Here is a 27,865-nt window from a genome sequence, read left to right as displayed (position 1 = left end):
AGAGACTATAGTAAACATACTCCCCAGACACAGAGAGAGACTATAGTAAACATACTCCCCAGACACAGAGAGAGACTATAGTAAACATACTCCCCAGACACAGAGCGAGAGAGAGACTATAGTAAACATACTCCACAGAGCGAGAGAGAGACTATAGTAAACTGACACAGAGAGAGACTATAGTAAACAAACTCCACAGACACAGACACAGAGAGAGACTATAGTAAACATACTCCCCAGACACAGAGAGAGACTATGGTAAACATACTCCCCAGACACAGAGCGAGACTATAGTAAACCGACACAGAGAGAGACTATAGTAAACATACTCCCCAGACACAGAGAGAGAGAGAGACTATAGTACACATACTCCCCAGAAACAGAGAGAGACTATAGTAAACATACTCCCCAGACACAGAGAGAGACAATAGTAAACATACTCCCCAGACACAGAGCGAGAGAGAGACTATAGTAAACTGACACAGAGAGAGACTATAGTAAACATACTCCCCAGACACAGAGAGAGACTATAGTAAACCGACACAGAGAGAGACTATAGTAAACATACTCCCCAGACACAGAGCGAGAGAGAGACTATAGTAAACCGACACAGAGAGAGACTATAGTAAACATACTCCCCAGACACAGAGCGAGAGAGAGACTATAGTAAACCGACACAGAGAGAGACTATAGTAAACATACTCCCCAGACACAGAGAGAGACTATAGTAAACATACTCCCCAGACACAGAGAGAGACTATAGTAAACATACTCCCCAGACACAGAGAGAGAGACTATAGTAAACATACTCCCCAGACACAGAGAGAGACTATAGTAAACATACTCCCCAGACACAGAGAGAGACTATAGTAAACATACTCCCCAGACACAGAGAGAGAGAGAGACTATAGTAAACATACTCCCCAGACACTGATAGAGACTATAGTAAACATACTCCCCAGACACAGAGAGAGAGAGAGACTATAGTAAACATACTCCCCAGACACAGAGAGAGACTATAGTAAACATACTCCCCAGACACAGAGAGAGACTATAGTAAACATACTCCCCAGACACAGAGAGAGAGAGACTATAGTAAACATACTCCCCAGACACAGAGAGAGACTATAGTAAACATACTCCCCAGACACAGAGAGAGACTATAGTAAACATACTCCCCAGACACAGAGAGAGACTATAGTAAACATACTCCCCAGACACAGAGAGACTATAGTAAACATACTCCCCAGACACAGAGAGAGAGAGACTATAGTAAACATACTCCCCAGACACAGAGAGAGACTATAGTAAACATACTCCCCAGACACAGAGAGAGAGAGACTATAGTAAACCGACACAGAGAGAGACTATAGTAAACATACTCCCCAGACACAGAGAGAGAGAGACTATAGTAAACATACTCCCCAGACACAGAGAGAGACTATAGTAAACATACTCCCCAGACACAGAGAGAGACTATAGTAAACATACTCCCCAGACACAGAGAGAGAGAGACTATAGTAAACATACTCCCCAGACACAGAGAGAGAGAGACTATAGTAAACATACTCCCCAGACACTGATAGAGACTATAGTAAACATACTCCCCAGACACAGAGAGAGACTATAGTAAACATACTCCCCAGACACAGAGAGAGACTAAACATACTCCCCAGACACAGAGAGAGACTATAGTAAACATACTCCCCAGACACAGAGAGAGAGAGACTATAGTAAACATACTCCCCAGACACAGAGAGAGAGAGACTATAGTAAACATACTCCCCAGACACAGAGAGAGACTATAGTAAACATACTCCCCAGACACAGAGAGAGACTATAGTAAACATACTCCCCAGACACAGAGAGAGAGAGACTATAGTAAACATACTCCCCAGACACAGAGAGAGACTATAGTAAACATACTCCCCAGACACAGAGAGAGACTATAGTAAACATACTCCCCAGACACAGAGAGAGACTATAGTAAACATACTCCCCAGACACAGAGAGAGACTATAGTAAACATACTCCCCAGACACAGAGAGAGACTATAGTAAACATACTCCCCAGACACAGAGAGAGACTATAGTAAACATACTCCCCAGACACAGAGAGAGACTATAGTAAACATACTCCCCAGACACAGAGAGAGACTATAGTAAACATACTCCCCAGACACAGAGAGAGAGAGAGACTATAGTAAACATACCCCCCAGTCACAGAGAGAGACTATAGTAAACATACTCCCCAGACACAGAGAGAGACTATAGTAAACATACTCCCCAGACACAGAGAGAGAGAGAGACTATAGTAAACATACTCCCCAGACACAGAGAGAGACTATAGTAAACATACTCCCCAGACACAGAGAGAGAGAGACTATAGTAAACATACTCCCCAGACACAGAGAGAGAGAGACTATAGTAAACATACTCCCCAGACACAGAGAGAGACTATAGTAAACATACTCCCCAGACACAGAGAGAGAGAGACTATAGTAAACATACTCCCCAGACACAGAGAGAGAGACTATAGTAAACATACTCCCCAGACACAGAGAGAGACTATAGTAAACATACTCCCCAGACACAGAGAGAGACTATAGTAAACATACTCCCCAGACACAGAGAGAGACTATAGTAAACATACTCCCCAGACACAGAGAGAGAGAGAGACTATAGTAAACATACTCCCCAGACACAGAGAGAGACTATAGTAAACATACTCCCCAGACACAGAGAGAGACTATAGTAAACATACTCCCCAGACACAGAGAGAGAGAGACTATAGTAAACATACTCCCCAGACACAGAGAGAGACTATAGTAAACATACTCCCCAGACACAGAGAGAGACTATAGTAAACATACTCCCCAGACACAGAGAGAGACTATAGTAAACATACTCCCCAGACACAGAGAGAGAGAGACTATAGTAAACATACTCCCCAGACACAGAGAGAGAGAGAGACTATAGTAAACCGACACAGAGAGAGACTATAGTAAACATACTCCCCACAGAGAGAGACTATAGTAAAGACACAGAGAGACTATACTCCCCAGACACAGAGAGAGACTATAGTAAACATACTCCCCAGAGAGACTATAGTAAACATACTCCCCAGACACAGAGAGAGACTATAGTAAACATACTCCCCAGACACAGAGAGACTATAGTAAACATACTCCCCAGACACAGAGAGAGAGAGAGACTATAGTAAACATACCCCCCAGTCACAGAGAGAGACTATAGTAAACATACTCCCCAGACAGACAGAGAGAGACTATAGTAAACAGAGAGAGACTATAGTAAACATACTCCCCAGACACAGAGAGAGAGAGACTATAGTAAACATACATCCCCAGACACAGAGAGAGACTATAGTAAACCTACTCCCCAGACACAGAGAGAGACTATAGTAAACATACTCCCCAGACACAGAGAGAGACTATAGTAAACATACCCCCCAGACACAGAGAGACTATAGTAAACATACTCCCCAGACACAGAGAGAGACTATAGTAAACATACTCCCCAGACACAGAGACTATAGTAAACATACTCCCCAGACACAGAGAGAGACTATAGTAAACATACCCCCAGATATAGTAAACATACTCCCCAGACACAGAGAGAGACTATAGTAAACATACTCCCCAGACACAGAGAGAGAGAGAGACTATAGTAAACATACTCCCCAGACACAGAGAGAGACTATAGTAAACATACCCCCCAGTCACAGAGAGAGACTATAGTAAACATACTCCCCAGACACAGAGAGAGAGAGAGACTATAGTAAACATACTCCCCAGACACAGAGAGAGACTATAGTAAACATACTCCCCAGACACAGAGAGAGAGAGACTATAGTAAACCGACACAGAGAGAGACTATGGTAAATATACTCCCCAGACACAGAGAGGAGAGTAGCCTTCTCCCCAGACACTAATTAGTGGCAATATTTAATGAGATATGTTTGGCATATTTACTTGGACTGCAGGTGTCTATGGCTGCCCACCTGCACTTGTCAGACCATGATGTTCACAATCTCTCAAAGCAATGTACCTGGATCTTTCTGCAAGGATGTGATAGTTACACCACCTCAGAGAGGGGCAACAAAAATGACATTTTATTTGTTGTTATGCTATTGTCTTTCAGAAATGATTATGGTAGAACTAACACTGCATTAAGGTACCGTTTTTGATGGGCGTATAAAAGGGGTTTCAACCTATAAGATGTTTGTAGAAAGTTAATTATTTGCCTAGTTCGTTTATAAATCATTAATAGCCTGAACAGGCAGTCGATAACGCATTGGCTAAAGTTGTGTGACCGTGATTTTGATGGGTAACACTGTTACCAAATGTCTATAATAACAACATGTAGGCTATACAATAAATCAATATTTTTCGGCATGTGTATAGATAGCATATAGGCTCGGCTGCTGAATGCAGTTTTCAAAACCCTTGCAATATATGAACAGGCGTAAGCAGTTACTGGTTACATCTTATGTCTATCACTGTGCGTAAAAGATAACGTTCTTGTTGAGCGGATAATGATTGGGTCGCGCTCCTCGTGTAATTTCTACGAGCAACTGGAGCTCGTGTTCTCCATTCGGGTTCAAATGTTCTATTTATATTTCACTGCGACATTACAAGTCTAGGTCTCCACAATGGCGGTAGTTTCAAGTGTCCACAGGCCTTGACTTTTGTGGTAAATCCTCGGTTGCTATCTGGATGCAACTGATTGGCTAAAAAACATAAAAAACGTCAAACTAGTCTTTTGATTGGAGCCACAGCCTTCCATCATTGAGTGGTTGGGTTCTCTGGCTGTGCATGTTTCCTAGGTCCTGACAGCACCATCCGGCTGGAGGGAGTCGACACTGGCTGCTTGTTTTCTAAATACAAGGGACTTTTGGATATTTTTTGTTTTTATTCATATTTTCCTTTAATGGATTTATGTGTGTGCTGCGTAGGGAGATAGTGTGCGGAACAAGCTGAACACACGGGATCCAATGGGGAAAATAAGTTGACTGTGCTTTCGGAAGAATTTGTTTTCCTCGTTATCCAGAAAAAAATATTGCTAATTTTATCAACATGATTCGGATTTCTGGAGTCTGGGATTGCGGGAATTGTGACATCTGAGGGAGGACAACGGTCCGTAGCCTATTTCTACAAGACGCCGTAAACGGCAACATCGTATCACATCTCGGTAGCGTTCTCGCTTTGCTTGGGTCTATTTGTTCTTGCAGTCAGTCTACTGCTACATAATATTGGAATTGTTGTTATATGCGGAACATTTGAAGTCTCCAATACTGTTCTTGCAACGCCTACTACAAGTGGCTATCAAGCAAACAACGGTAGCTCGACCTAAACCCGAATAACTTCTGCAAACTGCATGCAGCACAGGCTGTGGGAACAACGGTGGTGCTGGACCAGACAATATGGCAAACTTGAGTAATGAAAGATGAATGCTGTGCTATTTCCCATGTGATACATATCGGTTTCCCTTTTAATATCAAGAAAGGGAAATTGACCGAGTTTCGTCAGTGGAGAGGGGAACGCCACTTCCAACATGAGGGAGACCTAGGGCCGTGGATAATTTATTTATTGTGGGGGGTGCGGGTTCTTTTCTGTCGCATTTTTTATTTAAAAATTTTAACAAAATATACTTAATTTACATGTTAATTATTGCAATAGTTTAATGGCCTATCTGCTATCGGTGCATGCGGAAGAAATTGTAATTACGAGAAGTAGGTCAGATCCGTGTAATGATAAAGCTTTCAGGGAGAGTGAGGTTGATCTCAGAATTATAGCTGACATGTTTATTTAATTCAAACCTTTTCAAGTTGGTTTTGTTGATTGTATGCATCGGGTCACAACCAATGACCAGTTAAACACCATCTGCCCAATCCTATAGCCTACCTTCACCTGGGATATTATTTTCGCGTAAAATAAAAGGCGCATTTCACCTATATCCCTCCTTTCCTTTCTTTTTTATTGTTATTGAGTGAATGGCTTTGTGCGGAACAACGGCTGCAAATGCCGCAAAAATGATGGCTGCATACAACGGTGGCGCCTCGGCAGTTGCTGCCCATCACCCGCACCATCACCACCAACTACCGCATCTCCCACCTCCCCATCTCCACCACCATCACCACCCGGGCCAGCATCACTTGCAACACCCCGGCTCTGCCGCCGCTGTCCACCCTGTACAACAACACGCTTCTACAGCAGCAGCTGCAGCGGCAGCCGCGGTAATGCTGAACCCGAGCCAGCAACAACCATACTTCCCCTCGCCAGCTCCTGGACAAGCCCCCGGCCCGGCAGCGGCAGCGGCACCTGCCCAAGTTCAAGCTGCGGCTGTCAAAGCTCACCACCACCATCATCAACACTCGCACCACTTACAGCCGCAGTTGGACATAGAGCCTGACAGACCCATCGGCTATGGAGCTTTTGGGGTGGTCTGGTAAGTGTTAAAAATATGTTTACCTACCTACTGAATGAAGCAAAGAATGTGTGATGCCATGCGCTCTCTCTAAGGAGGCCGTGTGCACGTGACCTGACCTTGTGTAGTAGTAGGTGGCAAAGTTAGGTATGAATCAATATGTAGGCCTATGTTGTGATTATGTCAGTAACAGTTACAGTTATTCAACATTTTGGTTCCCATTAGGTGGAATCACAGGCCAAAAATCTTCAGAAGTGAGACTGAACCCACCTCCCCTATATCCCCCAATACTCAAAATCTAGGTATGTTTATGTACTGTTTAGTAGCTTATGAAGCATATCCAATTTCTAAGGTTGAGGTGAAAAAAATGTGAGTGTGAAGGTGGGGGGGTAAATAGCTTTTGATACACAGCTCTCTGATCCAGGGACCTGTCCTGGGGGTAACATCCCCAGATTTAACCATAAGCTGTTTTTAAGACTTGGGATTAGGCTTTCATCTGTTTCTGGGCTCTCTTCAAGGGGCCAAGGCTCCCAACCTGGCCATGTTCAAGTGCCTTAGTTTTGGAAATACATTAGTTGGCCTATAGAACCACATTGCGTTCTTCACTTCTTCAAAGTACAGAGCACATGTGGATTCCGAGGGGCCTTGATGTTGCTACCAGTGCAATAACATCGTAATTACTACTACAGTATTACTGCAGCACTGTTATCACTCAGCAAGTGTCCTGTTTGTCAGTGATCAGTCATCTCATGGACCACCTCAGTCAAACTCTACCTGCCATTTTCTTTTCTTCACTCTAAAAACAACCCACTAATATACCCATGCTCCTCCTACTGTACATCTCAAGGGGCCACATAGGGCGATTCCACACCAGCGGGAGCTGAATAATTTTTTTGTATCTGAGTTTTCGGGCAATTCTTACCTAGAAACTTTATTGGGAGGAAGTATGTTTGAAATGCTTTTTACATTTGTATCATGATGAAAGTCGGCATTTTAGGCCCTTTTTAGACCTATACACTGAGTGTACAAAACATTATGAACTAATCTTTCCATAACACAGACTGACCAGGTGAATCCAGTTGAAAGCTATGATCCCTTACTGTTGTCACCTTCTAAATCCACTTCAATCAGCGTAGATGAAGGAGAGGAACAGGTTAAAAGATTTGTAATCCTTGAGACATGGATTGCGTGTGTGTGTGTGCCATTGAAAGGGTGAATGGGCAAGGCAGAAGATTTAAGTGCCTTTGAACGGGGTATGGTAGTAGAAGCCAGGAGCACCAGTTTGAGTGTGTCAATAAGTACAACACGGCTGTGTTTTCCACACTACTGTTTCCTGTGTGTATCAAAAATGGTCCACCAGCCAAAGGACATCCAGCCAACTTGACACAACTGTGGGAAGCATATTAGTCAACATGGGCCAGCATACCTGTGGAATGCTTTCAACACCATGTAGAGTAATTGTCCTGACTAATTGAGGCTGTTCTGAGGGCAAAGAGGGTTGCAACTCAATATTAGGAAGGTGTTTTGTACACTCAGTGTACATGCCTCCTGTAAGACCTTATGATCCGTGTACCATACATGATACAGACAACATCTTGATATCTTTATTATTCTTATAGTGTGCGCTAACATAATGGAGTATATTTAGATTCTGAAATACACATTTTCACAGTAATTTATTCAACATTAAAACAATTAATATGAGTATCTCAAATCTTCCCTTTTCGAGTTTGGAACAAATACTCTTCAAAACACATAATATTTCCAGAGTGGGCTCTGATACTTTAAATTATTTTATAGATAGAAATTGACATTATAGGTCATTAACCAATCACAGCCCTCCTTTAGGATTGAACATTCAGCAAATCACCAGCAGAGGGAGTTCGCTTTGAATCCATTTACCATTAACTGTGTTGGTGGTGCTCTTTTATCAGAACTTCAGAATTAGCAAAGTCCTCTCTGGAAATGTGATGTACTTGTAGAGTATATTGTTACGAACAATATGTCTTAAAATTAACTAAACCTAAAAGGGTTGTTTTGAGATAATCATATTTTTAATGTTGAATAAATTTTTATTTAATTATTTTACCTTTATTTAACCAGGCAAGTCAGTTAAGAACACATTCTTATTTTCAATGACAGATTTGTACCTTGTCAGCTCGGGGGTTTGAACTCGCAACCTCCCGGTTACTAGTCCAACACTCTAACCACTAGGCTACCCTGTGAAAGTATATATTTCAGAATCTGGACATTACTCCATATGTTAATAAAGCACACTATAAGGAGTATAATGACACTAATATGTTGTCTGTATCATGTATGGTTCACGAATCATACGGTCTTACAGGAGGCATGTATAGTTCTAAAAAGGGCCTAAAATGGCCACTTTCATCAGGATTTTCTCAAAAATAATTTGTGATACAAATGTAATAAGCATTTCAAACATGCTTCCTCCCAATAAAGTTTCTATGTGAGAATTGCCAGAACAATCTGAGACCAAAAATATTTTCCGCTGCCATGGAATCACTCTACAGGTAGAGTTGAAGTCGGAAGGTTACATACACCTTCGCCAAATACATTTAAATCAGTTTTTCACAATTCCTGACATTTAATCATAGTAAAAATTCCCTGTCTTAGGTCAGTTAGGATCACCACTTTATTTTAAGAATGTGAAATGTCAGAATAATAGTAGAGAGTGATTTATTTCAGCTTTTATTTCGTTCATCACATTCCCAGTGGGTCTGAATTTTACATACACTCAATTAGTATTTGGTAGCATTGCCTTTAAATTGTTTAACTTGGATCAAACGTTTTGGGTATCCTTCCACAAGCTTCCCACAATAAGTTGGGTGAATTTTGGCCCATTTCTCCTGACAGAGCTGGTGTAACTGAGTCAGGTTTGTTAGGCCTCCTTTCTCGCACACACTTTTTCAGTTCTGCCCACAAATATTTCTATGGGATTGAGGTCAGGTCTTTGTGATGGCAAAGACCCATTTGCAACCCATTTAACTTCCTGACGGATGTCTTGAAGTGTGGCTTCAATATAAACACATCATTTTTGTTCCTCGTGATTACATTTATTTTGTGAAGTGCACCAGTCCCTCCTGCAGCAAAGCACCCCCACAACATGATGCTGCCACCCCCTGTGCTTCACGGTTGGGATGGTGTTCTTCGGCTTGCATGCCTCCCCCTTTTTCCTCCAAACCTAACGATGGTCATTATGACAAAACAGTTCTATTTTTATTTCATCAGACCAGAAAAGTACAATCTTCGTCCCATGTGCAGTTGCAAACCGTAGTCTGGCTTTTTTATGGCGGTTTTGGAGCAGTGGCTTCTTCCTTGCTGAGCGGCCTTTCCGGTTATGTCTATATAGGACTTGTTTTACTGTGGATATAGATACTTTTGTACCTGTTTCCTCCAGCATCTTCACAAGGTCCTTTGCTGTTGTTCTAGGATTGATTTGCATTTTTCACACAAGTACATTCATCTCTAGGAGACAGAACGCGTCTCCTCCCTGAGCGGTATGACGGCTGCGTGGTCCCATGGTGGTTATACTTGCGTACTATTGTTTGTACAGATGAATGTGGTACCTTCAGGCGTTTGGAAATTGCTCCCAAGGATGAACCAGACTTGTGGAGGTCTACAATTTATTGTCCGAGGTCTTGGCTGATTGCTTGACATCATAGAAAAATCAAAAGAAAAGAAGCACTGAGTTTGAAGGTAGGCCTTGAAATACATCCACAGGTACACCTCCAATTAACTCCAATTATGTCAATTAGCCTATCAGAAGCTTCTAAGGCCATGACATAATTTTCTGGAATTTATACAAGTTGTTTAAAGGCACTGTCAACTTAGTGTATGTAAACTTCTGACCCACTGGAATTGTGATACAGTGAATTATAAGTGAAATAATCTGTACCTTAAACAATTGTTGGAAAAATTACTTGTCATGCGCAAAGTAGATGTCCTAACCGACTTGCCAAAATTATAGTTTGTTCACAAGAAATTTGTGGAGTGGTTGAAAAACAAGTTTTAATGACTCCAACCTAAGTGTATGTAAATTTCCGACTTCAACTGTATTTAAGTAATATGTTGTTGGCCCCACCTAGTCTTCCAGTGGCATTAGAGAACATTCCACCCTATTGCTTACTCCCATCAGTTTCCATCAGATCTGAAAACAGTTAAGGGATAAAGGGTTATTTTGCGTCTGGGCATACAGTATCTCTAGCTGGGCTTATGTTTGGAGTTGGAGGGTAATGAATTCTGCTTGTTGTAGTCTTTCCTGCACACACCGTTGGTCAGGGTCACCGTCTTCCCCCTCCTACTTTTCCTGCTCCCCCTGTTCCGTGCATCCCCAGCAACACCAGACCGCCTCTGTAATCTTAGCCTGACCTTTCCTCAAAATCACTTTCTGTTGCTCATTGTCTGATTTTAATCTGCACCACTGCTGCCCGCCTGGATATTTATAGCGCTGTACTCGCTAAAGGCACAAAGGTTTTCAGGAGCTTGCCCCTCCCTCCCAGAGACCCATCCAGCTGAGCACTCAAGGCCTCTTATTTTAAAAACAAAGTTGCACTCAGACTCAGTCCAATGTGTTTTTAATGTATTTCAGTACTAAATATTCATCTTGAAAATACAGCTTCATAATGAGGAGGGTGTTTACAAAGCTTGGTGGGAGGTTTAGTCTGATCAGGCAATGTAAGGATTTTCTGTTGGTGAAATTCCAATTATTAATTAATCATTGGAATATGACAGTTTTTCGACCAGGTGTTCAAGGAATGGTAGTGTTTATTTATGGTTTATTTGTTCTAAAAATCTATATAAAATCTCTATATATGGACCCTTTCTTTCTAAAATTATCTGCTGAAATTGTTGCAACCCCTATTACTAGCCTGTTCAACCTCTCTTTCGTGTCGTCTGAATTTCCCAAAGATTGGAAAGCAGCTGCGGTCATCCCCCTCTTCAAAGGGGGGGTCACTCTTGACCCAAACTGCTACAGACCTATATCTATCCTACCCTGCCTTTCTAAGGTCTTCGAAAGCTAAGTCAACAAACAGATTACTGACCATTTCGAATCCCACCATACCTTCTCCGCTATGCAATCTGGTTTCAGAGCTGGTCATGGGTGCACCTCAGCCACGCTCAAGGTCCTAAACGATATCTTAACCGCCATCGATAAGAAACAATACTGTGTAGTGGTATTCATTGACCCGGCCAAGGCTTTCGACTCTGTCAATCACCACATCCTCATCGGCAGATTCGATAGCCTTGGTTTCTCAAATGATTGCCTCGCCTGGTTCACCAACAACTTCTCTGATAGAGTTCAGTGTGTCAAATCGGAGGGCCTGTTGTCCGGGCCTCTGGCAGTCTCTATGGGGGTGCCACAGGGTTCAATTCTTGGACCGACTCTCTTCTCTGTATACATCAATGATGTCGCTCTTGCTGCTGGTGAGTCAGATCCACCTCTACGCAGACAACACCATTCTGTATACTTCTGGCCCTTCTTTGGACACTGTGTTAACAACCCTCCAGACGAGCTTCAATGCCATACAACTCTCCTTCTGTGGCCTCCAATTGCTCTTAAATACAAGTAAAACTAAATGCATGCTCTTCAACCGATCGCTGCCTGCACCTGTCCACCCGTCCAACATCACTACTCTGGACGGTTCTGACTTAGAATATGTGGACAACTACAAATACCTAGGTGTCTGGTTAGACTGTAAACTCTCCTCCCAGACTCATATCAAACATCTCCAATCCAAAGTTAAATCTAGAATTGGCTTCCTACTTCGCAACAAAGCATCCTTCACTCATGCTGCCAAACATACCCTTGTAAAACTGACCATCCTACGAATCCTCGACTTTGGCGATGTCACTTACAAAATAGCCTCCAATACCCTACTCAATAACTTGGATGCAGTCTATCACAGTGCCATCCGTTTTGTCACCAAAGCCCCATATACTACCCATCACTGCGACCTGTACGCTCTCGTTGGCTGGCCCTCGCTTCATACTCGTCGCCAAACCCACTGGCTCCAGGTCATCTACAAGACCCTGCTAGGGAAAGTCCCCCCTTAACTCAGCTCGCTGGTCACCATAGCAGCACCCACCTGTAGCACGCGCTCCAACAGGTATATCTCTCTGGTCACCCCCAAAACCATTTCTTCCTTTGGCCGCCTCTCCTTCCAGTTCTCTGCTGCCAATGACTGGAACGAACTACAAAAATCTCTGAAACTGGAAACACTTATCTCCCTCACTAGCTTTAAGCACCAACTGCCAGAGCAGCTCACAGATTACTGCACCTGTACATAGCCCAGCTATAATTTAGCCCAAACAACTACCTCTCCCCCTACTGTGTTTATTTTGCTCCTTTGCACCCCATTATTTCTATCTTTACTTTGCACTTTTTTCCAATGCACATCTACCATTCCAGTGTTTTACTTGCTATATTGTATTTACTTCTCCACCATGGCCTTTCTTTTGCCTTTACCTCCCTTATCTCACCTCATTTGCTCACATTGTATATAGACTTATTTTTCTACTGTATTATTTACTCCATGTGTAACCCTGTGTTGTCGAATGTGTCGAACTGCTTTGCTTTATCTTGGCCAGGACGCAATTGTAAATGAAAATTTGTTCTCAACTTGCCTACCTGGTTAAATAAAGGTGAAATAAAATAAATAAATATAAACGGATTATATAGGCTACATGTGAGCAGACCAACACCATCGCTGGCCTGGCAGGCACATGATCAGGGATATCCCGAAGGAGTGGTGGCTCCCTTCAACGCCATCTAAGTTGGAGGTCTGACTCATGTTGTGGAGTTAGTTAAAGCCATAAGTAACTGCATAGCTATCCATTCCAAACCAGAGCCAAAATACGGGGCAGGAAAACTGCAGTGGGGGGCTATTAGTTATCAGTGGACCTTCTCTTTTGGAGTGCCCTCCAGTGCAGTAAATGCATCGAAGTGCTCAGTGATGCGTGCAGTGATGCGTGCAGTTGTGAAATGTGGAGTAAATTGGCGTTGCCCTGGCATAGAGAGCTTGTGTCATGTGCTTAACTGGGTACAGCCCAGATGGAATTCGGCTTCTCAGGTTAAATTTTAATTCCTTTGGCTATCTATATGCTTAAGCCAAGGGCTCTAAAACTAGCAGCACATGGCAGTGTAGCTAATCTCTTCCTATGGGAAAAGAGGATATTTTGTCTTGCATTGAGTGTTTATCCATTGATACTCTTAGTTAGATTATTCATGTGCATTCATGCATGTTGCAACCGGACTTTTGACTGAAGAATCTTAGTTCCACAATGGTTGGGAATGATTACTTGTGGTGGGCGAGGGAGAGGTTGTTATTGTAAAGTGGGGGTGACTGGGCCGACTTCACAAAGATAATCAGTCAAATCTTTATTTAGAAATGAATGACTCTAGGAAAGGGCAAACATTTTATTTGAAGGAAATGTGAATTCATATCTTCGAAATAAAAATCCCAGTAGTTATCAACCACCTTTCTTTCATCCATCCTGTGTTTTCAGATCAGTGTACCAAAGGAGATTAGGATAGGAGTCTATAAAAACAACACCTGTTGAGAAGCTGGCTCCACTCTGATTACGTCTGTCTGTCTGTCTGTCTGTCTGCTCCTGGAGTATACTGGACCCAGCTGATCTCTCTCTCTACTTCTCAACCAAACTTTACTCTAAAGTCCAACAGGTATTTGTTGTTATCAAAGCGGTTCCAAAACCAAACCATTTGCTTCTGTAACTAACACAGTTGTAAGAAGCATTAGACATGGGTAAACTGTAACATTTTGAATATAATTATGTTTTTGTGACTGTAAACGAAGGACAGTAGAGCTTGTAGAACATGTCTGTCTTCATATTTTGTGCAGGAGGTGCTGCTTATGTTAGGAATGTACTCGTTTTATTAATGGCTTCTAAAACTAGCAGCACATGGCAGTGCAGCTAATCTCCTCCTATGGGCAAAGATGATATTTTGTCTTGCATTGAGTGTATATCCATTGATACTCTTAGTTAGATTATTCATGTAGATTATTCGTAGCACGCGCTCCAGCAGGTATATTTCACTGGTCACCCCCAAAGCCAATTCCTCCTTCGGCCGCTTTTCCTACCAGTTCTCTGCTGCCAATGACTGGAACGAACTGCAAAAATCACTGAAGCTGGAGACTCATATCTCCCTCACTAGCTTTAAGCACCAGCTGTCAGAGCAGCTCACTGCACCTGTACATAGCCCTCTGTAAATAGCGATGCTTCTGTAGCGCTCAAGTTAATGCAGAGTTTGCAAAGCAAATGGCCACTGGATTGATGCAAATAATCATGATATCACTCACTTCTTTGTAGTTAACATTTAATTGAGAAGGATTTTGGGAAGACTTTCATACCAAAAGTAGGCTATCATTAGTGTAATCGCTAATGGCTACACATAGGCACAAACACAGACACACAGGGGTGTTCCTGTGCCGTTTCAGAAATTTGCTGGAAAATACAAAATCACTGATGCATGTTGTTCATGTCTTATGATTAACTTAGACAAATTAATGCATTTTCTAAGTTCAATACATTTAGTTGATTTCCTGCTCAATACCGTTTTGATATTGTTGAATTTTGTTTTAATGTCTGGATTCCGTGATTCAGTCCGCTTTCTCCGCAAGGCAGATTTTATAGGGCACTATGTTTCCAAATGCATTTGTGACACAAATCCCATCCAAGTTATGGGACCAATATTAGCATTTTTAACTCATCATGTTCAAATCATGGGATTTGTGCCACAAAAGCTAAAATGTTAGCATTTGGAACAGTGCCAGGGAAATACAACCAAAGCATGGATTGCTGTCATAGCTTGTCCATTGACTGCTTACAGGGTAAGGAAACCAAGGTAATTTTGTAATTTGGGTGAACTATCCCTTTAAGTTGTTGGTTTCCGTGCTGTTAGCTGGGGTTTGATCCTTGTGTGGAATGTGTTTGTGTGGTCACAGAGAGACGATTGGGGTTTGATCCTTATGTGGAATGTGTTTGTGTGGTCACAAAGAGATGAGTGGGGTTTGAGGTGTTAAGACCTGCCCCCTCCTCCTTAGCCTAATAACTCTCTCTCTCTCACTCACATACACACATACATATCCTTCTGGTTTATTGGTTCAAAGAGGCTGCTTGTTCCCAGTTGCCATCTTCATGTTTGTAACCTGATATTCTTTATTCCAGTATTGTTTTAAAGAGTTGAGAAGTGAGGAAAGGTTCAGACTTGTGTGTGTGTGTGTTTTTCTCTCTTGCCTTGCCCTGTGTCAGACTCATTGACCTGTGTGACCTGCAGTGAGATGTTGATCAAACGCTGGTCAGGTCACTCTTCCAGAAGTGTTTGCAAGGCAGGGGAAATAGATTTAGACTACAAATGCTGATTGAGCTTAAGAGAAACATTAGGAGGTGAATGACAATCAATGGATTAATGATGACAAAAGTTCCTTTAACTGTTTAATTGTTAACCTTCATGTGCAGGTACAATACCTGGGTAAATGAGAGACTAGAAGTATATCAAAAGATTAGAACAACAAGCAAATACATTTATGAAAACCTTACATCAGACTTTAAGAGAAAGCTAGTCACCCTCAGTTATAGTTATTTTACACTAAAGCTACCTTATTCAGGACATAATATGTAACTAGTCTCTGACTGGTCTTCTGGTAATCCACACATTATCCAATGTCGCTGATTCCAGGGCTGACATGAAGTGACCTTTGACCTTCTGTTGCTCACAATGACCCTTGCACAGCACACCACCATACTTGCAGCTCAATACCAACTTTACAGTTCACCAACACAGCGCCGTCATTGTGTGTATCGTGTCGTGTCCCAGTCAACAAAACAAAACACCCCTTTCCCCAGATTATCCATCTAACCATTGACTTTCCAGCCTCATTCACTGTCGTTTCTTTGTTTTTTTGGGATGATTATGAAGCCTGCAGACTGGCTGCTTGAGGCTTTTAATACCCTGAGCATAAAAGGCTCTCAGACAGCCTGTTTTCTTTAAAGCAGCAGCAGCCACGTCAGTCAGAAGCAGCTCTTAAGAGGCCTGCATTTGGCAGATGCACAGACTAAGACGAGCGGCGAGCGCAGGACTTACCTTTTTGAAGTACTGCTGGGGTGAAGGGAGGGAAATACTGTTATGGATATATGCCTGTTTAATCCTACAGTCACCTGCGGTTGGCAGCTTATCCCAGACCTCGTTGACCCTGTCCACAACTCCACACTTCAAAACAGCAATCAACAGCTGTTTCAGAATGTTCCTAGTACGCAGAGGGGGTCCAGATTGTGGTAGTCATGTAACTGGGGTTTTTAGCTCAAATCAAATAAAAAACTATCCATGCTTGTTTGCTTCGCTTAGCTGATCTTGGCTGAGAGACTGACAAAGAAGCCTCACAATAGAGAGAACAAACTGTCTGATGTCAGTTGTCGTATGTGAATGTTTTGTAATCGGCGCAATCGGTCGGCCCTAGATCGTATTTTAAAAAGTATGCAATTGATGAGGCAGAACTCAAATGCCTGTTAAAATACTAATCAGAGAGAGTGTCTCTTTAGCTTTGCTGAAGCAGGGATGACGAATGCTTGACAGTGTCCCTCTCATCCTTAGAAAATTCAGCTGTTAATTAAAAATGCATTGCCAAAGACGACATCTTGATTTAAAGGCCTGGAACTCATGTTTATTTTTAGCTTCTCTATTAGATTGTGAGCACGTTTCCCAAAGAGAGCATTTCCCATCTGCCTCCTCAGGACTCCTATCCTGAGAATAGGGCTCTCTTTCTTTACCTAAGATAGGAAAAATCATATGCTGTTAATTGCTAGGTTTTCCTTAACACTGGGGCAAGATGTACAAATTCACTGTTCTTACTGGTTTGTTACAGACAGAGGGTCCTCTTTGCCACATATGGCCCTCTTGAAGTCACACCAGACTCTTCCACACATAAACCTGTCTTTACATGTGACTCACATGTTACACATACAGCAAGACGTACTGCCTGTGGTCCGCCACTCGGGTGACCAGCTGGCATGACTCAGTGTTTGGTTGACGCTCGTAGGATTGCCATGGAGGAGGGCCAGGAATGCCCACGACTAATGAACCAGCCCAGCCCAGTGCGCTCTGTGATCCGTGCGTGCTAGAGCTGAGTTAGTACTTATATCCCTGGATATTGGCTCACTGCAAGGCAAGCTGACATGGGATAACTTCAAGCTGATACTTCAGCCTCTCTCTCGCTCTCCCTCTCTCCCTCTCTCTCTCTCTCTCTCTCTCTCTCTCTGTCTCCCTCTCTCTCTCTCTCTCTGTCTCTCTCTGTCTCTCTGTCTCTCTCTGTGTCTCTCTGTCTCTGTCTCTCTCTCTATATCTCTCTATATCTCTCTATCTCTCTCTCTCTCTCTCTCTCTCTCTCTCTCTCTGTCTCTCTCTATCTGTCTCTGTCTCTCTCTGTCTCTCTGTCTCTCTCTCTCTCTCTCTCTCTCTCTCTCTCTCTCGCTCTCTCTGTCTCTCTCTATCTCTCTCTATGAGGTAGATAATATATAAAGTGAAAAACAATAAAAATTAACAGTAAACATTACACATACAGAAGTTTCAAAACAATAAAGACATTACAAATGTCATATTATATATATATACAGTGTTTTAACAACGTACAAATGGTTAAAGGACACAAGATAATTGTTTTCAAATTCTTTGTGGATCTGTGTAATCTGAGGGAAATATGTCTCTTTAATATGGTCATACATTGGGCAGGATGTTAGGAAGTGCAGCTCAGTTTCCACCTCATTTTGTGGGCAGTGAGCACATAGCCTGTCTTCTCTTGAGAGCCATGTCTGCCTACGGCGGCCTTTCTCAATAGCAAGGCTATGCTCACTGAGTCTGTACATAGTCAAAGCTTTCCTTAATTTTGGGTCAGTCACAGTGGTCAGGTATTCCGCCGCTGTGTACTCTCTGTGTAGGGCCAAATAGCATTCTAGTTTGCTCTGTTTTTTTGTTAATTCTTTCCAATGTGTCAAGTAATTATCTTTTTGTTTTCTCATGATTTGGTTGGGTCTAATTGTGCTGTTGTCCTGGGGCTCTGTAGGGTGTGTTTGTGTTTGTGAACAGAGCCCCAGGACCAGCTTGCTTAGGGGACTCTTCTCCAGGTTCATCTCTCTGTAGGTGATGGCTTTGTTATGGAAGGTTTGGGAATCGCTTCCTTTTAGGTGGTTATAGAATTTAACGGCTCTTTTCTGGATTTTGATAATTAGTGGCTATCGGCCTAATTCTGCTCTGCATGCATTATTTGGTGTTCTACGTTGTACACGGAGGATATTTTTGCAGAATTCTGTGTGCAGGGTCTCAATTTGGTGTTTGTCCCATTTTGTGAAGTCTTGGTTGGTGAGCGGACCCCAGACCTCACAACCATAAAGGGCAATGGGCTCTATGACTGATTCAAGTATTTTTAGCCAAATCCTAATTGGTATGTTGAAATTTATGTTCCTTTTGATGGCATAGAATGCCCTTCTTGCCTTGTCTCTCAGATCGTTCACAGCTTTGTGGAAGTTACCTGTGGCGCTGATGTTTAGGCCAAGGTATGTATAGTTTTTTGTGTGCTTTAGGGCAACAGGGTCTAGATGGAATTTGTATTTGTGGTCCTGGTGACTGGACCTTTTTTGGAACACCATTATTTTGGTCTTACTGAGATTTACTGTCAGGGCCCAGGTCTGACAGAATCTGTGCATAAGATCTAGGTGCTGCTGAAGGCCCTCCTTGGTTGGTGACAGAAGCACCAGATCATCAGCAAACAGCAGACATTTGACTTTGGATTATAGCAGGGGGAGGCCGGGTGCTGCAGACTTTTCTAGTGCCCGCGCCAATTCGTTGATATATATGTTGAAGAGGGTGGGGCTTAAGCTGCATCCCTGTCTAACCCCACGACCCTGTGTGAAGAAATGTGTGTGTTTTTTGCCAATTTTAACCGCACACTTGTTGTTTGTGTACATGGATTTTATAATGTCGTATGTTTTACCCCCAACACCACTTTCCATCAGTTTGTATAGCAGACTCTCATGCCAAATTGAGTCAAAGGCTTTTCTGAAATCAACAAAGCATGAGAAGACTTTGCATTTGTTTTGGTTTGTTTGGTTGTCAATTAGGATGTGCAGGGTGAATACATGGTCTGTTGTACGGTAATTTGGTAAAAAGCCAATTTGCCATTTGCTCAGTACATTGTTTTCATTGAGGAAATGTACGAGTCTGCTGTTTATGATAATGCAGAGGATTTTCCCAAGGTTACTGTTGACACATATTCCATGGTAGTTATTGGGGTCAAATTTGTCTCCACTTTTGTGGATTGGGGTGATCAGTCCTTGGTTCCAAATATTGGGGAAGATGCCAGAGTTTAGTATGATATTAAAGAGTTTTAGTATAGCCAATTGGAATTTGTTGTCTGTATATTTGATCATTTCATTGAGGATACCATCAACACCACAGGCCTTATTGGGTTGGAGGGTTTTTATTTTGTAACTCATTCAATGTAATTGGAGAATCCAGTGGGTTCTGGTAGTCTTTAATAGTTGATTCTAAGATCTGTATTTGATCATGTATATGTTTTTGCTCTTTATTCTTTGTTATAGAGCCAAAAATATTGGAGAAGTGGTTTACCCATACATCTCCATTTTGGATAGATAATTCTTCGTGTTGTTGTTTGTTTAGTGTTTTCCAATTTTCCCAGAAGTGTTTAGAGTCTATGGATTCTTCAATTGCATTGAGCTGATTTCTTACATGCTGTTCCTTCTTTTTCCTTATTGTATTTCTGTATTGTTTTAGTGATTCACCATAGTGAAGGCGTAGACTCAGGTTTTCCGGGTCTCTATGTTTTTGGTTGGACAGGTTTCTCAATTTCTTTCTTAGATTTTTGCATTCTTCATCAAACCATTTGTCATTATTGTTAATTTTCTTCGGTTTTCTATTTGAGATTTTTAGATTTGATAGGGAAGCTGAGAGGTCAAATATACTGTTAAGATGTTCTACTGCCAAGTTTACACCTTCACTATTACAGTGGAACGTTTTATTGTCTAAAAGGGATTGAATTTGTTGCCTAATTGTTTTTTGGTAGGTTTACAAACTGCATTCCTTCCATCTATAGCATTTCTCAATGTTACTCAGTTCCTTTGGCTTTTGATGCCTCATGATTGAGTATTGCTTTGTTTAAGTAGACTGTGATTTTGATGTGGTCTGATAGGGGTGTCAGTGGGCTGACTGTGAACGCTCTGAGAGACTCTGGGTTGAGGTCAGTGATAAAGTAGTCTACAGTACTACTGCCAAGAGATGAGCTATAGGTGTACCTACCATAGGAGTCCCCTCGAAGCCTACCGTTGACTATGTACATACCCAGCGTGCGACAGAGCTGCAGGAGTTGTGACCCGTTTTTGTTGGTTATGTTGTCATAGTTGTGCTTAGGGGGGCATATGTGGGAGGGAATGCTGTCACCTCCAGGCAGGTGTTTGTCCCCCTGTGTGCTGAGGGTGTCAGGTTCTTGTCCGGTTCTGGCATTTAGGTCACCACAGACTAGTACATGTCCCTGGGCCTGGAAATGATTGATTTCCCCCTCCAGGATGGAGAAGCTGTCTTCATTAAAATATGGGGATTCTAGTGGGGGGATATAGGTAGCACACAGGAGGACATTTTTCTCTGTTAGGATAATTTCCTTTTGAATTTCTAACCAAATGTAGAATGTTCCTGTTTTGATTAATTTAATGGAGTGAGTTAGGTCTGCTCTATACCAAATTAGCATACCCCCTGAGTCCCTTCCCTGTTTCACACCTGGTAGTTTGGTGGATGGGACTACCAGCTCTCTGTAACCTAGAGGGCAACGAGTGGGTCCGTCTCCTCTATACCAGGTTTCTTGCAGGATGACAATGTCTGTATTACCGATTTCTTTGGTGAAGTCCGGGTTTCTGCTCTTCAGGCCAAAGGCAGATGACCTCAGGCCTTGGATATTCCAGGATGATATAGTGAAGGCTTTTTGTTCCATAGAGTGTCCAATGTTGTTGGTCGTGGTTTGGCCTCAGGCCAGTAAGTGTGAGCAGAGCCTGCTGAGCACCTGGTACATGCCATTGGCTTGGGCGAGTGTGAGAGTGGGGGTTGGGACTGTTTGCCCGCTCACTACCTGGGCGTATGTGTGGCTTCCATCTCTATCTCTGTCTCTCTCTCTACCTCTCTTTCTCTCTCTCTCTCTCTCTCTCTCTCTCTCTCTCTCTCTCTCTCTCTCTCTCTCTCTCTCTCTATCTATCTATCTATCTATCTATCTCTCTCTCTCTCTCTCTATCTCTCAGAGAGTGGGAGATGGGCAGATGGCAGATAAAGCCATTGATTAGAAGGCTCTGGGGAACAGGAATAGAGATAAAGAGAGGGAGAGGGGAGCCCAGCGTCTCAGGGTGTTTTCACATATAGTCCACTTTAAAATAACCAATCTTAGTCCTCTTTAAAGTGATCTCTGGGGTAGAAAAAGCTCAATAAGTCAGTTCTCTTTGTATTCACACTGCCCTTGCCTTTGAGTGAGGACTCGGCTCTCTTGCCAGTTCACGTTAACATTTTTGTTGTCCGAGTCCTCTTTCTATTACATAGTTCAGGACAATCATACCATTTAGGAAGCTAATAGATCATTATAATCCAAACATAATATTAACATGTAAATATTACTTGTAACAGGATAAATAGCAGAAGAATAACTGCAGATTGAATAATGCTTAAAAAGTATACTCAATGTAGGCTACTGCCCCTTTACAAAAGCCCCCCTTTTTCGATTTTTGCCTAAAATTACATACCCAAATCTAACTGCCTGTAGCTCAGGCCCTGAAGCAAGGATATGCATAATATTGGTACCATTTAAAAGCGAACACTTTGAAGTTTGTGGAAATGTGAATTGAATGTAGGAGAATATAATACAATAGATCTGGTAGAAGAAAATACAAAGAAAAACAACAACTTTTTTTCTACCACCATCTTTGAAATGCAACAAAGGTCCCAGTTCTAGCCGTCACTCTGGTTGTAGTTCCGATGGTGTCGACAAGATGGCAGCCGTGTGTGTGCAACGTTTCAGACGGATAACTTGAGTATGAGCGAACTGCACCACAGTTAGTGTGATGTCACCCAGGTACATTTGCGCAAATCGTGAAGGAGACGTTTGCATTCATATTACATTTTTCTGCAAAAATATCATCAAATCTGTATACTTGGACTGATTCAGCTTTTCCAGTATTAGTAGCCATATTATAAGTTCAACATTTGCAAAACAACCAGTTTTCATAACTTCATAACTCTGAATATTCTTTTAATTTTTGTCCAAAGGGGAAAGGCATGCTGTCGCACAAGGTTAGTAGCTACATTTTACGACAGATACAGGGTTTCCGGATACTCCGGTAAAGCCCAGCTCATTGGCTATCTAGCTAGCTTTGTTTGACCCCGATTGGTGCTTATTTGACAGAGTTAGAGTCATTCAAGTGAAGACCGCCCGCGTCATTGGCGTGCCATGAAGGCATCGCTCTCTGACCCAATATGGTGTTCTATAGGATATACTACACCCCTAATGATATAGTGAAGTCTGGTTACGTTCTAGGATCTCTGAGGAATACATACGAATGTGATTTGACATGTTGAAACAACGTTTAGGGTTACATTTTCACAGATTCCCTTCTTTGCAAATTGAACGAGTGGAAATACAAAATTGATCGTGCTACATGGACCCTTTTAGGATATGAAAAAGGATTTTATCTAATAAAACGACACTTCATGTTATCTCCGGGAACCTATGGATGATAAACCAGAGCAAGATTTCAGAATGTAAGTACACATTTCACCTTCAGAGGTGAATTTATCAAACCAATCGCAGTGAAAAAAAGTGTTTTGTTGTTAGGAGCTCTCAAACAATAGCATGGCATTTTTTCGCAGCAATAAATTCTGTAAATTGGACAGTGCTGTTATATTAACAAGAATTTAAGCTTTCAGCTGATATAAGACACATATTTTTTTATTTTTTTTATTTCACCTTTATTTAACCAGGTAGGCAAGTTGAGAACAAGTTCTCATTTACAATTGCGACCTGGCCAAGATAAAGCAAAGCAGTTCGACACATACAACGACACAGAGTTACACATGGAGTAAAACAAACATACAGTCAATAATACAGTATCAACAAGTCTATATACGATGTGAGCAAATGAGGTGAGATAAGGGAGGTAAAGGCAAAAAAAAAGGCCATGGTGGTGAAGTAAACACAATATAGAAAGTAAAACACTGGAATGGTAGATTTGCAATGGAAGAATGTGCAAAGTAGAAATAAAAATAATGGAGTGCAAAGGAGCAAAATAAATAAATAAAATTAAATACAGTAGGGAAAGAGGTAGTTATTTGGGCTAAATTATAGGTGGGCTATGTACAGGTACAGTAATCTGTGAGCTGCTCTGACAGTTGGTGCTTAAAGCTAGTGAGGGAGATAAGTGTTTCCAGTTTCAGAGATTTTTGTAGTTCGTTCCAGTCATTGGCAGCAGAGAACTGGAAGGAGAGGCGGCCAAAGAAAGAATTGGTTTTGGGGGTGACTAGAGAGATATACCTGCTGGAGCGCGTGCTACAGGTGGGAGATGCTATGGTGACCAGCGAGCTGAGATAAGGGGGGACTTTACCTAGCAGGGTCTTGTAGATGACATGGAGCCAGTGGGTTTGGCGACGAGTATGAAGCGAGGGTCAGCCAACGAGAGCGTACAGGTCGCAATGGTGGGTAGTATATGGGGCTTTGGTGACAAAACGGATTGCACTATGATAGACTGCATCCAATTTTTTGAGTAGGGTATTGGAGGCTATTTTGTAAATGACATCGCCAAAGTCGAGGATTGGTAGGATGGTCAGTTTTACAAGGGTATGTTTGGCAACATGAGTGAAGGATGCTTTGTTGCGAAATAGGAAGCCAATTCTTGATTTAACTTTGGATTGGAGATGTTTGATATGGGTCTGGAAGGAGAGTTTACAGTCTAACCAGACACCTAAGTATTTGTAGTTGTCCACGTATTCTAAGTCAGAGCCGTCCAGAGTAGTGATGTTGGACAGGCGGGCAGGTGCGGGTAGTGATCGGTTGAAGAGCATGCATTTAGTTTTACTTGTATTTAAGAGCAATTGGAGGCCACGGAAGGAGAGTTGTATGGCATTGAAGCTTGCCTGGAGGGTTGTTAATAGAGCTTGCATTTTGTACCCTATGATGTGATTCTCACCAAATATGTTGGCATATTCTCACATTATTCAAATCTCACAATCAAAATTTAAGCTCTTTCGTAGCCTATAGATCACGTCACCAACAAATCATTTAAACATTGTGTCAGTACCAAACCTTTGGGGAATTTCCGTGCATCCTTGACAATCTCTACTCAATGATCAAAAACGGCATGCTTTTTTATGCGAACCTGCCTGTGCATCTTCTCTCATTTGTCGCACCAATGCTGAGGATTATGGGCAAGGGAACAGTGTTGCAGTAGCCTAGTGTGTGGTACTGGAATAATGACAAGCGATCCTGGAGCGCTTTGTGTTCACATTGCACTAAAAAAGGGAATCGGACCGTGGACTTCAAGCAAACTGAACTCAGTCCACCTCTCGGGAAGGTCTCAGTTCGGTTTGCTTCGGGAGCTATTTTGAGGAGCCTGAGTTATTTTCCAGTGTTCACACTGCACAAAAAGAATAAGCGAACCGCAATAAGGGTTTTGACTGTCCTCTCAGAGCAGAGAGGATAGTTGTCTATGGAGATGTTTACAGGGATGCTCATTGGAACCCCCCTAAGCCCCCTGTGTGACAGCGTTTGATTGACTCTCCATCAGGAAGCAGGAAAACCATGTGTCGTCGTCCTCCATTTACTGTTCCCATCTTCTACCACAACAGTCCCTCCATGGGTGGCACGACGCATTTGTCTAAAGCGTTATCTGGCTCCATAAGTGGCTCAATCCAGGAGACGGTGCAAATAGTCATTATTTTGACAGTTTTTTCATGTGCATTGAATCTGTATGAAGCAGCACCTCCAAACAATGCCGCTCAATTGTCTATAGCGAGAGGCCACGTTAACTAGTGTTTGTCAATTGAGACAAACTTGCAGTTAATAGTGTCCATTGTGCTACTAGTGAAGTTCTATTATACTTGAAATGCCAGTATTTCTTGCATAATGAGTGTATGGTCATTGAAATATCATAATAATAGGTTTTTATTGACACATGGAAATAAGAATACTTAACACTTGGGCTTGAAATTGCTATTATACTTGTGGAGTAACACTGTAGTATTAACACATTGTAATTGCATTTTTGTTATAACACAAGAGGAACAGTGACTGCAACTTATACCATTTGCATAACTAAAATTACTTTAGTTTATGTTGCGGTACTAGTCAAAAAACACTAGCATAACATTTGATAATATAAATGCAATTATTGACTGGTGTTTGTAATATTTTGCATTACAAATTCAAACCTCTTTATGCTCCCTTCAGTTGTTAAAGTAAATGAATTCAAATTGTATTTCTTAATGTTATTAAGGTTTAATTTTCTGACTTTAAATTGCCTGCTTGAAACTAATGGTGTTGCAGTAGAGCAGCAGGTGTCCTTAGAGAATCTGTTCAATTGTTGAATGTGTTTTGGGACCATGGCAGGATGGTCCCAAAACCAGGGGACCACGTTGGAAACAAGTGAATTTCATGTTATCCCCAGGGTAATACTCTGTGCATCTTTTTCCCTCAGAAAATAAAATCAATCATTTAGAATTTCAAACTGTAAACCTGAACCCTTTCTTCTATTGTTCATAAACCAGTGACAAACTGTCTAATGGTTTGATGTAGTTTCCTTTCACCTAAGATGGCGTCATCAACAGCCAAAGGTTTTGAAACCAAAGCAGCTGTTGGCTAGCGTTTACTGTGACTTGGTTTCCGTAGAGTGGGAAAGATTTTTTTCTGGGTGGCTAGCCTGGGTTGTAAGGGGTGGCTAGGCTTGTGGGGTGGTAAGGGGAAGCCTTGGGTGTGCCTGTGCTGCTGTAGGCCATGTTATCTGCGTGTGAAACCTTCCTCTCTCCACAGACCAGGCTGCTACTCACCTCCTGTTGACATCAAGTGAAGGTCTGGAGAGATCACACAGAGTAAACTGCATGGCCCACTACCTCACTCTCAATTAGCAGGGCTACCTTTCAATTGGCGTGTGTCTGTGTGTGTGTTCCCTGCCCAGTTTCCTCACCCAGGTTTTTGCTGACTCTGGGCATCTGCAACAAATAAAATAATCAATCATCATCAATCATGTAATTGTTCCTTTTCTGCCATTAACGTTGATTTAGTTTTCCTTGTAGTGGGTGGAGTTTTTCTTGCTGCCTAGTTTCCTTCAGCATTACTGTCAAGCTTATGTCCTTCCTTGCCAGCCAGCCAGCCAAGCACATCCCTCTCCCAATGATCCTCCGTTGTTAGGCGGAAACCATATGGTTGGCTCCCTGATCCTATTTCAAAGGGTTTACCTTGGGGGTGGCGTGCGTGTTTGTGTGTAGCTGGCTGAGAGGGCTGCTCTCTGCTAATGACCCAGGCTTGCCCTTCTGCCCCTGGCTGTACTGAGCCTCTGCTGCAGCAGCATCTTCACCGTATAGGACCTAGGCTGACTAAGCCCCCTTCGTCCTTCCTAGCTAAAGAGCAGGACTGACCCCGGGGGCACATACAGCTTTGTAACTCCAACACAATACCATGCAATGCAGTTAATGGGGGCTCTTACTCCTACAGGACCAAGAGCCTCTTCTGTGTTAGAGAACAGATAAAGAAGGCAGGAGAAGCCAGGTTGAATGTACTGTGCTGTGTGTGTAGCAGTACACTAGCTGAATGTACTGTGCTGTGTGTGTAGCAGTACACTAGTTGAATGTACTGTGCTGTGTGTGTAGCAGTACACTAGCTGAATGTACTCTGCTGTGTGTGTAGCAGTACACTAGCTGAATGTACTCTGCTGTGTGTGTAGCAGTACACTAGCTGAATGTACTGTGCTGTGTTTGTAGCAGTACACTAGCTGAATGTACTCTGCTGTGTGTGTAGCAGTACACTAGCTGAATGTACTCTGCTGTGTGTGTAGCAGTACACTATCTGAATGTACTGTGCTGTGTGTGTAGCAGTACACTATCTGAATGTACTGTGCTGTGTGTGTAGCAGTACACTAGGTGAATGTACTGTGCTGTGTGTGTAGCAGTACACTAGGTGAATGTACTGTGCTGTGTGTGTAGCAGTACACTAGGTGAATGTACTGTGCTGTGTGTGTAGCAGTACACTAGCTGAGTGTACTGTGCTGTGTGTGTAGCAGTAGACTAGCTGAGTGTACTGTGCTGTGTGTGTAGCAGTAGACTAACAGAACAGAGGGAAGAGGCAGGCGCCCAA

The 27,865-nt window shown here is 42.4% G+C and overlaps 1 protein-coding gene across 1 annotated transcript in view; it reads left to right on the top strand.

Moving 5' to 3' along the window:
* Positions 1–4,828: 4,828 nt before the first annotated feature.
* LOC135553072 (serine/threonine-protein kinase NLK-like) overlaps positions 4,829–27,865 on the top strand; it is a 94,208-nt gene continuing 71,171 nt past the window's right edge. Inside the window, exon 1 of the mRNA XM_064985162.1 lies at positions 4,829–6,467. Coding sequence (XP_064841234.1) covers positions 6,013–6,467 — 455 coding nt within the window. The 5' untranslated portion in view covers positions 4,829–6,012. The remainder of the gene's footprint in view (positions 6,468–27,865) is intronic.

This window comes from Oncorhynchus masou, chromosome 13 (assembly GCF_036934945.1).
Source record: "Oncorhynchus masou masou isolate Uvic2021 chromosome 13, UVic_Omas_1.1, whole genome shotgun sequence".
Taxonomy (NCBI): Eukaryota; Metazoa; Chordata; class Actinopteri; order Salmoniformes; family Salmonidae; genus Oncorhynchus; species Oncorhynchus masou.
The sequence above is the reverse complement of the archived record's forward strand: the minus strand, read 5'-3'. Positions and strand labels throughout refer to the sequence as shown.